Genomic DNA, 17,617 nt, shown 5'->3' on the forward strand with positions numbered 1-17,617 from the left:
ACAAAACTGACTTGTTTCCTTACAAGTTAATTTTAGCCCCATTCCCTTCTTTTTGCCTTCTAAACAAGAAATATTAAAATTCCCAGTCAGGGACTTCCCTGGTGGCGCACTGGTTAAGAATCCGCCTGCCAATGCAGGGGACACGGGTTCGAGCCCTGGTCCGGGAAGATCCCACACGCCGTGGAGCAACTAAGCCCGTGCGCCACAACTACTGAGCCCACGCACCTAGAGCCCATGCTCCGCAACAAGAGAAGCCACTGCAATGAGAAGCCTGCTCACTGCAACAAAGAGTAGCCCCTGCTCACCGCAACTAGAGAAAGCCCGCGCACAGCAACGAAGACCCAATGCAGCCAAAAATAAATAATAAAATAAATAAATTTTATTTTAAAAATAAGTCCCCAAGAGCTGTCTCAGACTTGATGATTCATTAGGACTGATAGGATTCAGAAAAGCCATTATATCATGATTATGGTGAAAGGATAAGATTAAAAGCAGCAAAGGGAAAAGGCATATATATAGTGAAGTGGAGGAGAAATCAGGAGCAAGCTTCCAGTTGTCTTCTCTCAGCACAGTCACGTGGACAGCACCCAGCAGTGATAGTGACAACATGTGAACTGCTGCCAATCGCAGAAGCTCACCTGAGCTTTGGTCTCCAGATTTTTATTGGGGGGTCATGTAGAACCCACATAACTGAGCTTAGCCACTCAGTCTCCAGCTATTTTCCTCAAGAGGTCAAATGGATACAGCTTCACCTATGGCCTTATGCATACAAAACAGGCATTCACCTTAAGTCACACTGTTAGCATAAACTATCTAGTCAAACTGATAAAAAGTGTGGCCCAAGACCTCAGGCAGACAAAACAGTCTTACCGGGCAGAATATTCCAAGGACTCAGAACTTATTTCCCAGGAGCTGGTCAAGGACCAGTGCGTTCTTTGAAAAGTGTGGAGATTGAGCAACCAAAGCCTGCTGAGTTAATACTTTACTGCACACTTCCTGGCAACAGCCAACCTGGTGCAAAGCTTCTTTGAAGTGTCTCCCCAAATCATCTGAAATAAGTCTGATTTCCATATGTTCTTTCTAACAGAATTTCTGAGATGTCCTGTTGTTCTTCATGCTATGTGGTCACCCCACTGCATATAAGTCAACAAACCCAATTTTGTTCAACTCCAGGTGTGTTTCTCTTGGGTTCTGGTTGGTGGGCATTGATATAGCCAATATATAGCCAATATATAAGCTTTTATTCTTATGAATGAATAAGTTGCTTTAATGGGAAACTATTATAAGAAAATTCACATGAAAAAAATTTAAGATAGTTATGTACTATAATCTCAGAACATGTTTGAAAAGACAAAAATTACATTACTGATTTGATAATACATAACTGTATTGGAATATTTTAACATATCCTCTCTCAGTACATGAAAGATAATGTTTTAAGTATACAGCAAACATAAAACCAGTTTTACTTGGATTTTTCTAAGAAATATGTACAGAACCTTGTGTCGGACTTAAAAATATGTATCTTATTTTGCAAGCATGAAAATTTTAATTATTGACCACATATTAAGTTCATTGTTTAGAGACTGCATTCAGCTGTGAATAACAGAAAACTCACACAGTGTGCTTCATGCATCTGTACAGTGCCCATCTCTCATGTGGAACTGTCTGGAAACAAAAAGTACAGGGTAAATGCAACCACTCAACAATGCAATCAGGAAATAAAGTCCTATGTGTTTTCTGACATCACAACTGTAACTTTCAGGATAGAGTTAGGAACACAGGGCCACTAGATATAAGAAGATGTTCACTACACAAATTAGACCCAACACAAATATGGTAAGAACTGGAGAAAAGAGAGAATGTCAGAGAAGGTCATCAACCAAGAAAGTATAAAATCAGTGGTGTGGGTGGACATGTTGGAGTTTGCAGGAAGATCCAAATTGTGGACTGGAACATAATAATAATTAAAAACAAATAAAACTAACATTCCACTAGTTACATATTTTAAAATACACTCAGGGGGACTTCTCTGGCAGTCCAGTGGTTAAGACTTCACACTTCTACTGCAGGGGGTGCGGGTTTGATCCCTGGTTGGGGAAATTAAGATCCCACATGCCATGCAGTGTGGGGAAAAAAAAAAAAAAAAATATATATATATATATATATATATATATATATATATATATATATATATATATATATACACACACACACACACACACACACTTCAAAAGATCTATGGGTCCAAAAGATTTCATAGTGTAAATAACCTTTATATAAGCAATTCATGATGAAAACACTATATACCAAAAGGTATGTAATTTGGCTGACAGGGTATGTAGTGGGTAGAATGGTGCCTTCCCCCTCCCCCCCCCAAAGATATGTCCACTTAGAACCTGTGAATGTGACCTTATTTGGAGTCTTTGTAAATGTAATAAGGATCTCAAGATGAGATCATCCTAGAGTGCGCCCTGAATCCAATGACAGGTGTCCTTACAAGAGAAGGGGATAAAACACTTGGAGGAGAAGGTGATGTTGATTAAGACAGAAATTGGGCTTCCCTGGTGACACAGTGGTTGGGAATCCGCCTGCCAATGCAGGGGACACGGGTTCGAGCCCTGGTCCAGGAGGATCCCACATGCCGTGGAGCAGCTGGGCCCGTGCACCACAACTACTGAGCCTGCGAGCCACAACTACTGAATCCCACGCACTTAGAGCCCGTGCTCCGCAAAGAGAGAGGCCACCGCTGTAGGCCTTCCCACTCAACGAGGAGTGCCCCCTGCTCCCCGCAACTAGGGAAGGCCTGTGTGCAGCAACGAAGACCCAATGCAGCCAAAATTAAATTAATTAATTTTAAAAAGTTAAGACAAATTGGAATGATGCATGCTTGTGTCTACTGGGACTTCCTGGCAGTCCAGTGGTTGGGACTCTGTGCTTCCACTGCAGGGGGTGCAGTTTCAGTCCCTGGTCAGGGAACTAAGATCCTGCATGTCTCAAAGTGTGGCCCAAAAAATTAATTAATAAATAAATAAATGATGGCGTCCACAAGCCAAGACACCAGGGACTGCTGTAGCCACTGGAAGTTTGTAGAGCACGTGGATCTGATTCTTCTTCAGAACGCTCATGAGGAAGCAACCCTAATAACACCTTGATTTCCAATTTCTAGTACCCAGAACTGGAAGAGAATACATTTGTTTCTTTAAGCCACCAACTTTGTGGCAATCTGTTAGGGCAGCCCTGGCAAAGTAATACTTAAAGAATTATTATCTCCTAGCTGTTATTCTCAGAAAGAACTGGAAATAATGTGATAGGGATCTACTTTAAGAATAAGGCACTATGTGTGAAGAAAGCCAACAGTGTATCCAAGACCTTTGTAAGTATTTTCCAATGCTATGCAATTTGTTGTGCACAATACATGTAAACTGCAGGCAGGCCTTCCGTCATTGGAACTGGCATGGAGTTTCCCTCCTGAGTGAGTTTCCATGTGTTTTTTTAAGGATAGGGGAGTATAGAAGGCTTTCCCACACTGCTGACATTCAGAGTTTCTCCCCAGTGTGAATTCTCACATGTCTTTGTAAGGATGAAAGCCTACTGAAGGCTTTACCACATTCCTTACATTCATAGGGTTTCTCTCTACTGTGAGTTCTCAAATGTCCTCGAAAAGATGACGACCAACTGAAAGCTTTCCCACATTGCTTACACACATAGGGTTTCTCTCCAGTGTGAATTCGCACATGTGTTCTAAAGTATGAAGGACTACTGAAGGCTTTCTCACATTTGTTACACGCATAAGGTTTCTCTCCAGTGTGAGTTCGCAAATGTCCCTTAAAGGATGAAGGAGAACTGAAAGATTTTCCACACAGTTTACATTCATAAGGCTTTTCTCCAGTATGTGTCCTCATGTGAATCCTAAGGTCTGAGGGCCAGCTGTAGGCTTTCCCACATTCCACACATCTATAGGCTTTCTCTCCAGTGTGCATCCTTGCATGTATGATCAGGTAAAAAGAATGAAGGAAGGCTTTTCCACATTCCTTACATTCATAGGCTTTTTCTGCACTGTGAACCTTCACATGTTTTCTAAGAGAAGAGGGAGAAGAGAAGGATTTCTCACATTCTTTACAAGCGTAGGGTTTCTCAACAGTATGAGTTTCTCTATGTGTCCAAAGGTTTGAGGGAGATCTGAAGGTTTTCCCACATTTTTCACATTCATAAGGCTTCTCTCCAGTGTGAGTTCTTATATGGACTCTAAGTTTGGAGAAATATATAAAGGCTTTTCCACATTCTTTACATGCATAGGGTTTCTCTTCAGTGTGAGCTCTTATGTGTGCCCCAAAGGCTGAGTAAGAAATAAAAGTTCTCCCACATTCCTTACATTGATAGGGTTTTTGTCCATGTTGAGATGATGCTATGGGACTCTTGAGGGATGAAGAATCCATGATGGGTTTTTCAAACTTATTGTATTCATAGGATTTTACTCCAGTAGAAAGTCTCCTATGTACAATAAGATTGGAAATCTGGTTGGTTTCTCCACATTGATTACTTTCATTATTTTCTGAGGGTATCTCCACCACACGCCATCTGTTAAAAATAGGAATCATATTACTAATGATCTGTTAACAATTCATTATGGCTTTTAATGATTAATATGATTACACTTTTACCATTTTCAGTGAATGTGTACGTTTCTTGCCCTGTTAGAATTGTTTCAAAGTGATATAAGCTGAGTGCTCTGACAGAGGGCTCAACCTGAGGTACCATTTTCACTGTTTTTTAAATATGGGATTTTGTTTCCTGACAATTGTTTACAACTGAACTATGTCTCAATCAACCAACATCTGTATCATGTTTATAGAATTGTCTTGTGAAAATTCTCTGTGAACACTTAAGATCTGACATATATCTACACACATATTAATATCATGGCACTCTCTCCTGAGACCTACTTTCTCTAATGTATGTGTCACTCACCTCAAATGTGTTCTCTGGTTCTTGTGCTGATCTTCAATGCTATGGCATTTCCAGTTTTCTCCTAAAATGAAGAACCAGGAATCATTTCTTCTGAAACTTACTATATTCTGTTCATTTCATATTTCTTCCCCAAACATTCACTGTAAAGGACTTAACCCATTGATTTTAATTTGAGTGCCATAATATGAAAAATAGTAACAAGTTTACTTTCTTTGGAACGAACTGGTGGGATTAAGGCAAGAAAATAAGTAGGAAACGTGTACATTTCTTTCCAAGAGCAACCCAAGAGATAAATTTTATAAGGAAAAATGCACTTTTGAGTAAAATACGAATTGGAGGAGTTTTAGCTACTTCAGGACTTTGACAATAATAAGGATAAGAAGGCAAAATGGTGGGCAATTTACTGGAAATACTTCCATGAAGATTGAGACTTCTGGTGACATAAATGCCCTATTGTCAGGAAGCAACATAGGACAGAATTGGACAAAATGCATATGCCCAAATATAAACTTTAAAAGAGGAAATATGGAAGGTCTTTCAATGTGGGCAAGGCCATTCGTGAGGATGAATGAAAAGTCAAAAAAAGGGAAGCTAACATATCTGCAAAATTCAACTTCCATAGAAAGAAGAGTAATTTCTTTTTCTAATTAATATTTCCAAATGTAATGTTCCCCAACAAGGGCTGTTCCTCTTAAGGAACAGTTATAACCCTTACAGAGGCTAAAAACATTAATGAGAAAGTTGTAGGTTTCATACATACATGAGAAAGCTGTTAGACTGTATGCTCCATAGTAATGTGACCATGTCTGTCTTACTTAGCAATAAATTCCCACTGTTCAGCCCAAGTTCTAGAGCAAGCTCAATAGCTTGGGGATACCTGTCCTCTAGAGAGTCAGTAAAGGAATGATGTCATCCTTACCCACTGAGGCCAGGTTCCTGAAGGTCTCCAGCATCACATCTCTGTAGAGGTTCCTCTGAGCCGGATCCAACAAAGCCCACTCTTCTGGGGTGAAGTCCACAGCCACATCCTCAAAGACCACTGACTCCTAAAACATCCAACAAATTCTGGTTTAACAAGGTACCACTCTCCACCTGTGTGTGCAGAAGGAAGGGGGAGGCTGAGAGCATTGGGGAACCGGGACTGAATTCACAGCAAGTTCATCCATGGTTCTGTGGTCTCCCATCAACTCTAGGGCTCTGTCATCATCTCTTCCCCTCTCTTCAGTGCTGACTTGCTCAGAGATGCCAGCCTGCCTCACAGATTTAACAGCATCTCTAATGAACCCATCTCTCTAGTTTGACTCTGGCTCCTTCCACTCTTCCCCTCCATCTGAAGGGTCCAGAACAGTCCACAATACATTGGAGATATGGAAGAAATACTGTACAAATAAAACAATTATTTTGTCTTTAAAAACATCAGTTCCTTGTAATGAAAATAATTTCATCTTCTTCGTGGTCCAATACAGGCCAAAGCACGATATGAAACCAAGTCAGGCCTGGATGAGGTTTTAATGAATTAAAACACAGTGAGGGTCCGTGGGCATTTCTTGCTTGCCCCCTCACCAACAATTTGATTCTCAAGAGGACTGATTATGCCCAACCTTCAACCCAGGCCCTGAGATGGATATATTTCCTTGGAAAATTCCATCATAAACTGGCAGGTCCACCTTTATGCAAAGCATTAATATTTACATATCTGTCTCCTGTTCTTTTATAAAACAGCACCTTTTCCTGTCTCTCCATGCTCTCCAGGAGGCAGTCAGTGTATTGACAAGTTGGAGCCCAGCCAAGAGAAGGGAAGCCTAAGACTTCAGACCTCACCACAGTGCCTGCATTCAGGGGCCTGAGTGCTGATAATTATGAGTGATGTCAAAATTATGGGTGGTGCCTCTTCCTCAACTGATGTTACTGATGTCACAAGACACCAGAACAGCCTTGCCTTCCCCAGAAAAGAGTGCCCTGGTCCTTCCTGCCTGTGAAGAGGCAGTTCTGAGCCCACTGTAGAAATGAGTTAATTGAAGTCCAGAAGGGTTTGGCTGTGAATCTGCCCAGATCATAAAAGGTATAAAGGGATCAGGTGGCACCTTCCTCCAGAAGGACATCTGCTCCCACTGAAAAGCCAGAGGCACTGACTTATACACCAGCCTCCTAGGGGCACTACACACAGCAGTCATTTCTGCACCCTGTGGCATGCAGACAGGCATAACTGCCCAACCCCTGAGCATGGAATCTGATGGCTCACACGGTCCCCCAACAGCCTGGCTTTTGAGGAAGTGCATCACTCCATCAGCTTCCACACGCAGAGGTGTGAACATAGGCTGCCACACTCCAATGCAGGGGATACGATTTACCTGTTCAATAAACAGCAGCAGAACTAGAATGCTCCAGAATGGGAACACTCTCTTATGAGGCTGGTAAGTAAAGTCAGCTGCTTTGGGCATCCCTAATTACTAATTACCAAGGTGCTCTGGTATCTAGCACTGTCTCGAGACAAACTTTTATCCACAGATAAAATTCAACTAACTCTTCCACTACTGTGTATCAGGTGACAACCCTAACCCTAACCCTAACCCTAACCCTAACCAGGGCCCCCTGCATTGGGAGTGTGGAGTCTTAACCACTGGACCACCAGAGAAGTCCCCGTATTGAAATTTTAATAATTTTCATTTTGCCCACTAAATACAAGTACACAGATCGTTTCAGTACATAACCAACATAATTACTGAGATAGTCTATATTATTTTTGTCATACTTAATGCTAGAAATCTGGTATGGATCTCACACATGGACCCAACTCAATTTTGATAGCTGTACAAGAGCTCAACAGCCATGTGTGGCCAGCGGTGCTCTAGTGGACAGTGCAGATCTAGACTCTACCTGTCTCCTGGAGAGGACAGTGGAGACTAGAAAAATGGAACATTCTCTTCACATCAGACATCCTTGGGCTCCTTCTCCTGGCAAAGCCCTCTGTCTCAGGCAAGTTGCTTCTCTATACACCTGTAGCTCTGATTCATTCATTTGCTGAAAATCTATTTAGGTGATAATTCCTACTACATGCAGTTATAGAGATACAGCACGTGAGAAAAATTCTGAACCACATGGATCTTAAAATCTCACGGTGGAAGACAATAAGTTGAATATTATCTAGATGAAGGGGTAAGTGCTGTAGGTAAAATACAGGACAATGAAGGCATTTGGAACTAGGAGCATGAGCAAAGGGACTGGGGCAGGGTGAAATCATAACAGTGACATAACCATCTGGGTAACATTGGAAATGGATACTGTGGCTTGGTTTTTTGTTTGTTTGTTTTTTAATGCCACTGCATTTTTAAACTATAAGGATTAGAAGCAGAATGTCATGATTTCACAAAATCTCTGGAAAGGTTTCAAGTGCTTGTTAACTTCACCATGTCCCATTGGAGAGACACTAGAATCAAAGTGTCCCCAGCCAAGAGCAGAAGCACCATCTACTCCCAGAAAAAGAAAGAAAGAACAGTACCAATGGGCTAAAAATGAACTCAAGAATCTGGAAAAAGAGAAGTAGAATAAAAGAAGAAAGCACAGAATGAAATGTGAAGGGCAAAATGAACGATATAAAAGGGAGGCTAAAAACACATCTCTTGGGAACTCCCTGGCGGGCCAGTGGTTAGGACTCTGTGGTTTCACTGCCAAGAGCCTGGGTTCAACTCCTGGTTGGGGAACCAAGATCCCAGAAGCTGTGCGGTGAGTCCAAAACAAAAAACCGTACAAAGCACATCTCTTAGAACTAATCAGATTGCAACCTCTGACAATTTTTTTCAAGAAAAACAAAGCATGGGCAAATAAAGTTACAAATGAAAAAGCAGGCATAATTAGGGGTGTTCTAGGGATTAAACACGAGAGGAGGGGAATGGTCTAAAAATTTTAAAATCTGAGTACTTCCATACTACTCAGTAGTCGAAAGTAATTTAAAGATAATAAAAGGGTGTTTTCAAACATTCACAAAAAGGAAACAAAAATCCCAAATTGTTTTACAGGCTAGTTTTATTAAATATTAACGAGATCAATAATTCTATGTGCAGAAAACAATTCTTTTTCAGAGACATGCCAGGAGCAGAAGAGTACAAATGAAAAAAACTATCATTAACAAACACTGGTGCAAAATTCTATTAAAAATTAGTTCCCTAAATAATGAGTAATGTGCATAATCAAGCACAACCAAGCTTTTATTTTTTTGCCGAGCCATGGGCATGTGGGATCTTAGTTCCCCGACCAGGGATCGAACCCGTGCCCCCTGCAGTGGAAGCATGGAGTCCTAACCACTGGACCGCCAGGGAAGTCCCACAACCAAGCTCATTTTATTTTAGGAATGCAATAATGTTTAAAAATTAATCCATTTTATAACACCAGGAACTCTACTCAGTGCTTCGTGGTGACCTTAATGGGAAGGAAATCTAAAAAAGAGGGGATATATATACACGTATAACTGATTCACTGTGCTATACAGCAGGAACTAACACAACATTGTAAAGCAACTATACTCCAATAAAAATGAAAAATAAATAGATTTTTTTGTAGTTTTCAGTATACAAAAGTTAATCCATTTTACTATATTAATAGAAATGCAGAAAAATCATAATTCGTTGTCCTCAAATCCAAAACAATGACTAGCATTAATGGACATAAAAATTTAATACATCAGAACTAGAAGGAACACGGCTAACTAGGGAAGATGGTGCATAAAAACACTTACTGCAATGTTAAAGGAAAAATCTGAAATAGTAAAACAGCTCTCTTGTCAAGAAGACAAGACACACAGAGTACCTTATTCTACACTGGACTGGAGGTCCTGGTGAATCATTTAAAAAGAAAAGAAAAAGGTAAAATGACAGGACAAGAAAAAAGCTGAAGTATCATTATTTGCAGGTAAGATTTTGTAAGTAAAGATTCAAAGATTTTACAGATCAATAATTAAAATCTATGCTTGCACCTAACAAAGACACTAAGAAAAATGCTCAAAAATGAGTTTACTTCTATGTACCAGGAACAGTATTTTTTGTTTTAAAGATAGCATTTAAATTAGCATCAACATTACATGCAGAACAAGTCTAACAAAGGTTTTGTAAAACATGACGAAAACAGTAAAACATTATTAAAGGAAATTAATGGAGAGACATACCAAGACCGTGGATCGCGAAGTTCAATACTGTAAAGGATGTAGGTCCACCCTCGAATTCATCTACAGGTTCAATGTAATTGCAACTCATTCTTTATTTATTTATTTATTTATTTATTTATTTTTGGCTGTGTTGGGTCTTCGGTTCGTGCGAGGGCTTTCTCCAGTTGCGGCAAGCGGGGGCCACTCTTCATCGCGGTGCGCGGGCCTTTCTCTATCGCGGCCCCTCCCGTCGCGGGGCACAGGCTCCAGACGCGCAGGCTCAGCAATTGTGGCTCACGGGCCCAGCTGCTCCGTGGCATGTGGGATCTTCCCAGACCAGGGCTCGAACCCGTGTCCCCTGCATTAGCAGGCAGATTCTCAACCACTGCGCCACCAGGGAAGCCCTGCAACTCATTCTTTGTACTTGAAATGCTGATTCTAATCCTAGTTTTTTACATGCGAGAAACACAATCCCATGGGCACCAGAATCCATCCATTTCATGAAAAATACCTTGAATGTCTAAAGTGCTATACCCTCCCCCCTGTGGTTGCGATAAACGAATGAGAAATTAAAAGATCCCCTCGTTTAAAGCCTCATAGTTTAGAAAGCTTGGTGAGTCAGTAAAGAAAAAGCAGGGGATACAGGGGGACCCCCCTACCCCGCGACCAAGGGCGGGGACTCTGGCCGGGACCCTGGGGGAGGGGCGTGGAGACCCCGGCCCGCGTCAGCTTCCAGCTGGTTCCTGCCGGTTCGAACCAGCCCCTCCCAGTCTCCGAGCCGGTCAGCGCACTCACCATCTCCGCCCCGCTCCGGACTCTGCCGGAAGTCCTTCCCGCGGCCTCGCGGCCCCGCGACCTGAGCAGGTGAGAGCGAAGAGGAAGATTAACCTCGGGCCGCGCGGGGTAGGGGCGCACCAGCACCACTGCCGGCCGGGAACGACCCCGACATGGGCTGGGAGCGTGCCCGCCCCCCGGCCCTGATTGGACAGTGTTCCGGTCCCCGCGCCTGGATTGGATAGAATTGGGATCCCCGCCCTCTGATCGGACGGTTCTCCAGGTACTCCCTCCCCATGGGGACTCTGATTGGGTAGTTTCCCGAGGCGCGCACCCTGATTGCACAGCGCTTCGGGCACCGCCTTTGGAGCCTCTGAGGATAGTGCTACAGACCCCGGTGCCCCTGATTGGGCAATTTGAGTGTCTGCACTGACCCTGCCTGGGAGATGGGCGGGGACAGGGATCACGTGGAAGAGCCGGGCGGAAACGTGGATTCTCAGCTTCTGCCCTGTCCTTGTCCGGCCTTCTACCCTGGACGGGAAACTGCCTGCGCTGGATGTGGCCTCCGAGCGGAACTCGCTCCCGGCTGGTCGGACTTGGCGTCAGCCCGCAGCTCGACGGTCCCTCTTCGTCCTCCTTTCTGGTCTCGGATGTCCTGACTCAGTTTCCACGCGGAGCACCCCGTGTCTGGAGGCGGGACTGGACAGGACGCGGGAGGCTGGTGACTTCCAGGGTCAGGGGTGGACCTGGGGCGTTAGGGACCACGACCTCTAGTATATCAGCACCTACACTGAAAATTGATATCATTGTGTCTCAGTTTTCAGGGAAACCGTATTTTTTCCACTTTGGTCTCAAAATCTGATTTTTTTTTTTTTAATGCACTTAGATCTGATTCTGGTTTGCTTCTATAAGATTTCATTTCTATCATTTTAGCGTTATCATCAGATTTTTTCTTGTCAGTGTTCCCATTTATATTCTTTGTCCTTCCCTCCGTTATTTTCTCTATTTTTTTTTTCGTTTGGCCGCGCGGCTTGCAGGATCTTAGTTCCTGGACCAGGGATGGAACCCATGCCCCCTGCAGTGGAAGCGCCCTGTCCTAACCACTGGACTGCTAGGGAATTCCCTTCCCTCCGTTATTTTGTTTAAAATCTGTGCGGAGGCACCCCTCCTCCCCCAGCTTCTGTTGCCATAGGTCTGCAGGGGTCCAACACCACCCTCTCTCCATTCTGCAGATCTAATCCATCAATTAAAAAATCAGTGACATTTTCCCTGTAAGAAAACATCCCCTCCTCCCTCTCCCCAGAGTCGGCCACCTCGTGTTCTACTCCTTGGTCTCAGTGTAAAAGTCTCTCTCTCACGTGACCTTTTGGGAAGCCCCCCGGAAGCATTATCTCTCCTTTTGTTAATTGCTCTAATAGGAATCTTGCATTTATACTCCTCATTTTCTGTGAGTTTATTTGGTGCTTATTGTCTGTCTACCCCACGTAATTTCAGCACTATTGGAAAGAAGTCTATGGCCTTATTTCACAATCTTAGCTGCTAGACACACTGCCATTATTATTATTATTATTATTAAATTTTCTCTGATCGATTTTAGGCAATGACTGCCGGGCCAGGCTGCTACTCATTGAAGGTGTTTGAGAGCACTAAGTGAAGAGGAACTGATATCAGTAGGACTTCCGACCTTAAGGAACAACCAAACCAAACAAATATGTCTATTTTCCCCTCAATTATTTATCATTGCTTTAATCTGTTATAAGATCATGTCAGAATAGACACTGAGCCCTATAAAGGATAGGAATAAATATTGTGATTGGAGGTGATAGCATTGCTTTCTTGAGAAACTAAAGATGAAACAACTATAAAACTGTTAGAACTATTGGCAATTTACTAGTTACTGATTAAATGTATACGATTTACATAATAAAATACATTATTGGACTAAAATTGCATTTTCTGGGAAACTATCTATTAGATATTGCAGGATAGGCTTAATGCCATGTGCAGGATCCATATAAGAACATTTTAAAGTGTTTCCTGATGAAGTGACAAAGGTGTCACCTTCATGGATCTATAAACAACATTGTTGGATTGAAGACTCCTCAGTTCAAAGATGCAGATCTCTCTAAACCCAGACATAAAATTTAGAGAAATTTCCAACTAAATTTGCATCAAGAAGTACTTTATGCCTCATAATAAGATAATTGTAAAAGAATTTCTGAAAGTAGTGCAAGGAGTAGGTAGGCAAATGTAAATGAAGAATGAGGAAGAACTTCTGATCAGATCACCAGTTAAAATAACGAATGAGTACAAATAATGGAAATGGCCCTCAGAAACAAGGAATTATCTGACTCAAAATAACAATAGTGCCATTGTTGAGAAATCTTGGAATGAACATATACGCCCTTGAGAGTCTATAAATATACACAAGAATATAATAAAATACTGTATGTGATGATTTATGGCAAGAGATGATTCAATCTCAGCCCTCTTTCTACTACATCCAGATAAATTCCAGATGGGATATAGATTTAAACTTAAAAAAAGAGGGACTTCTCTGGAAGTCCAGTGGTTAAGACTCCACGCTTCCTCTGCAGGGGCACGGGTTCTATCCCTGGTTGGGGAACTAAGATCCCACATGCCGCAGGACATCTAAGCTTTCGTGCTCTAAAGCTCACGCGCCGCAACTAGAGACCTTGTGTGCCGCAAGCACTGAGCCTGCTTGCTCTGGAGCCTACGCGCCACAACTAGAGAGAAGCCCATGCCGCAACAAAGAGCCTGGGCGCTGCAATGAAAGATGCCGCATGCCACAAGGAAGATCCCACGTGCCGCAACAAAGACACAATGCAGCTAAAAAAAAAAACTAAAAACATCAGTAAGTATTTCTGTATACTTAGGGAGTGAAAGTCACGACATCCAAAGAAAAACTATAAATAGAATGATGACAAGATTTGAAAAAAATAAAGTAAAAACGTCATAAATGATAAGATGAAAGACATACTAACTTGGAAATGTTTTCAATGCTGTCATAGCAAAAAATGCAATATCATTAATAGTTTTTTTTTTTTTGTCTGCATTGGGTCTTCGTTGCTGCGCGGGGGGCTCTCTGCAGTTGGGGCGAGCGTGGGCCACTCTTCTTGCGGTGCACGGACCTCTCACTGCGGTGGCTTTTGTTGCAGAGCATGGGCCCTAGGCGCACGGGCCTCAGCAGTTGTGGCTGGCGGGCTCTAGAGCGCAGGCTCAGTAGTCGTGGCGCGCGGGCTTAGTTGCTCCGCGGCATGTAGGATCCTCCTGGGCCAGGGCTTGAACCCGTGTCCCCTGCATTGGCAGACAGACTCTTAACCACTGTGCCACCAGGGAAACCCTAATTAACCGTTTTAAAAGCGCTTATAAATCAGAAGCAAAATGTTAAAGTCCAAGAAAAATGTGCAAAGGCTGTACACAGAAACTTACAAAATCATAAATTACAAAATGTCCTGTAAAGATAACGAAAATAGATTAGTTCCTTAGGCCCAGGATGGATTGTAGGAATAGATACACTTACTAACCACTAAAATTACCATTTTGGTTTCCTTGAAGTGTATTGTTGGGGAAAGGTCAAAGAGATGCTTCTAGAGATGTTCCTTAAGATAGTAAGCCTGAAACAACACCTCACTCATGGAAGAATTTCAGAAATTAGTATTGCCATCAATATACTGAGAGATGCAGCGACTTTTTTTTTTAACTACCTTTTCTTAAATTTGAATGTTTGGTTGTTATAAAAGCTATGGAGGTTGAGTTTGGAATATCACAATCTTTTTTTTTAAGGTTTTAATTTTATTGAAGTAGAGTTGATTTACAATGTTATGTTAATTTCTGCTGTACAACAAAGTGATTCAGTTATATATATATATATATATTCTTTTTCATATTCTTTTCCATTATGGTTCATCACAGGATGCTGAATACAGTTCCCTGTGCTAGACAATAGGACCTTGTTTATTTTATCACTGATACATTATTATTGACTAAAGTCCTTGCAGGCTAGTGCTGGAGTTCCAACCTCAGCCACATGTATTTTAATTGGCAAACAACCTGATACCCTATGAACCACATACACCCAAATCTGGTCATATGATTTAAAACCTATTTGCAACAGAACCATCTCGTCATCCTTCTGGGCAACACCTTGGACTGTTGGGAGCTTCTAGATTCAGCCACCCATAACGGAGGTTTTAATTGTGCCAGTTAAGTCCAGTAATGGCAGTTTCAGAGAGGCTGCCATCACCTTTGCTAGCTGTGCACCTAGCACAGGTATTTGAAAGGTATTTGCAAGTCAAGCTCCCAGGCCCACAGTTGGCATCGAATTCTGCAAGTGGCTCAGCCTCTATGGCTCTACCATAGAGCCACAAAAATTGAATGCACATCAACCCAAATGGGTATCCACTGGGAAAGGATATCCCAGTGCCATATCACCCTGGGCAACATGGCCCTAGAACCAAGCTCTCAGGAAGCTGCAGGATTCATCATTTTAAAAGTATGTTTATGGGAGTTCTCTGGCAGTCCAGTGGTTAGGCTCCGTGCTTCCGCTGCAGGTGGCACGGGTTCGATCCCTGGTAGGGGAACTAATATCCCACATGCCCCATGGCGCGGCCAAAAAAATAAAAGTATGTCTAATAAAAAACTAATCTAGACTTAGATAAAGAGAATCTTTATTCACAAAGATTGTTGCAACAGGGCCGAGGCTCGGATCTCAGCGATGTGTCAGCCTCTCCAGCCACACAGAAAAGGGCTTTTCTCGTCTGTGTGAGGAGGGGAGGAGGGAAGTTGGGCGAGTGAGGGCGGTGCGTGGACTGCGGGTCAGTGTGGCTGGACTGGACAGGGCTCCCTGGGTGGCCTATTCTCTGGAGAAGCTGACCAAGGGCTTGCTCTGAACCTCAGGGTTGCTCAGACGTGGGGAGACCCAACGGTACCCCCCTCCTGTGGAGAGGGAGCCTGATGCTGTGGGGTAAGAAATGGGACACAGAGAACTTGGTCAAGCCCAGATATACGGGCGGGTCAGGAGGGCGGTAGGTGTCAAAGGTCACACGTCGAACCCGGCCGAATCCTGCCTTACAGGCGGACGTTTCTTTGTTCTTAAAGAAAGGGCACAGACCCATGGTGACCTTTGACCCCGGGTCGACCATTGACCCTGGAGGTCACCAGGCTCTCCCGGCCCATCTTGTCCAGTCCCGACTCTGGACAGGGGTCTCTCCGCAGGGAAACTGAGTCAGGACGTCCCGATCCGGGTTCGCCTGCCCGGGAACAAGTTCTGCTGGGAGCCCACGTCCCGGGCTCGAAAACCGCACTTCCGCCCGGCTTAGGGACCTGACCAACGTCCCAGCTTGTCACTGAGGCCTTAGGGACTATAACACTGTCCAATCAAGGGAGACGGGGGCGGGGCCCGGGAAATAATCAGAAGCGCTAGGGTGGAGCCCGTGAAACTGGGCGGAGGGACGGGGAGGGTCTGAACAACTGTCCAATCAGACCCCGGAAGCTTGTCCGAGCACTGTACATTCAGAGTCCTCAATAGGGTGAGTGCCTGGAATACCGTCCAATCAGAGCGCCGGTTCCTGGAGAACACTCCAATCAAGGATTACGGGGGCCGGTTCTGGAGTCCTTTACTGAAGGGCTCCGGGGGCGGGTCACTGAGTAGCGTACACTCAGAAGCCCCGGTGGGGGAGTGCTTGGAGCACCGTCCAATCAGGGTCGGGGGTGGGTGCCCTCCCAACCCTCCCAACCCTCCCAGCCCTCCCCTCCCAGCCCGCGCAGGCGTCGCTCTCGGCGGATCTCGGCGCGCCTGCGCACCTGCAGGGCGCGGACCCAGGTGTCCAGTCTCTGTGGCTCTCGCCGGCCCAGATCGCGGGGCCGCGGGAGGACGCCCTGGACACCCAGGACCTGCGCGGAGATGGTGAGTGCGCCGGCCGGGGCCAGAGACCACGAGGGGCTGATTAGGACCGGCTGGGAGCTGAGGCAGGCCCGGGTCTTCCGCGCCCGCTCCCCTGGATTCTGACCCGAGTCTCCCTCTCGGCCGCGGGGTGCGGTCCCGGCGTCCTGTCTTTCCCGTCCTCTCGTGGTGGTGCGGGGGAGTCCCGACCTGAGTATGCGTCCCTTGGGGGTCCCAGGGAGGACCGGGTGACCCGGGCAGTGGTCAGGGGCGGAGGTGAGGGAACCCGCCGTGACCTGACAGATAAAGTCAAACCCTTATTGGGTAAGGAGAGACTTTATTCCCGTTAAAAAACAAAATTCAACTGAGTACATTTTGAAGCTCTTACTGGCTGTATTCAACAATTCATGAATCTGGCAGCTTCCCATCCAGCGTGTCTATAAGGGCGCTGCCAGGAGCTGCACGGAATGAAAGTCTTCCATAGGCAGAGGGAGCGGGACAAAGAAAGTAGCGAAAGTTGATTGTCTGTGGCCAGGTTACTCTACGGAGCGCAGGGGTCTGTCAGGCAGATCACTTCACTGTGCTGACCAGGTAATTCCTGACTGACTGGTTTCAGATTCCGTTTCTGGGAGAGGCTGAAACTGTAATTAAGTCTCTGGTGATTTGGGACTTAGCATAACCGATTCCGTTTGGGGCTGTGATCTTGTTTTTAATATTCCAAAGACTTGGAATAGGAACAGGGCTCGGATCCCACAAATGTGCCAGGGTCTCAGACTAAACATAAAAGGGCTGTGGGTAAGGAGGGTGAGAGCAAGGCTGTTTGACAGAAT

At 44.3% G+C, this 17,617-nt stretch overlaps 2 protein-coding genes across 3 annotated transcripts in view; one reads left to right on the plus strand and one right to left on the minus strand.

Annotated features, from left to right (window-relative positions):
- Positions 1–365: 365 nt before the first annotated feature.
- LOC102999411 (zinc finger protein 844-like) lies at positions 366–11,063 on the minus strand. Its single transcript, XM_007169194.2, has 5 exons — positions 10,904–11,063; positions 5,891–6,017; positions 4,972–5,032; positions 4,376–4,581; positions 366–1,668 (listed from the first exon to the last, which is right to left on the minus strand). The coding sequence occupies exons 1-5, from the start codon at positions 10,904–10,906 to the stop codon at positions 1,655–1,657; spliced, it is 411 nt and encodes a 136-aa protein (XP_007169256.1). The 5' UTR covers positions 10,907–11,063; the 3' UTR covers positions 366–1,654.
- Positions 11,064–16,695: 5,632 nt separating this feature from the next.
- Positions 16,696–17,617, plus strand: part of LOC102999032 (zinc finger protein 77-like) — a 33,989-nt gene continuing 33,067 nt past the window's right edge. For both annotated transcript variants that reach the window (XR_449895.2, XM_007169193.3), the window contains exon 1: positions 16,696–16,811. Coding sequence is in view for 1 of the 2 variants with exons in the window: in XM_007169193.3 (XP_007169255.1) it covers positions 16,809–16,811 (3 nt within the window). In the remaining variant the exon portion in view is untranslated. The remainder of the gene's footprint in view (positions 16,812–17,617) is intronic.

This window comes from Balaenoptera acutorostrata, chromosome 2 (genome assembly GCF_949987535.1).
Source record: "Balaenoptera acutorostrata chromosome 2, mBalAcu1.1, whole genome shotgun sequence".
NCBI lineage: Eukaryota > Metazoa > Chordata > Mammalia > Artiodactyla > Balaenopteridae > Balaenoptera > Balaenoptera acutorostrata.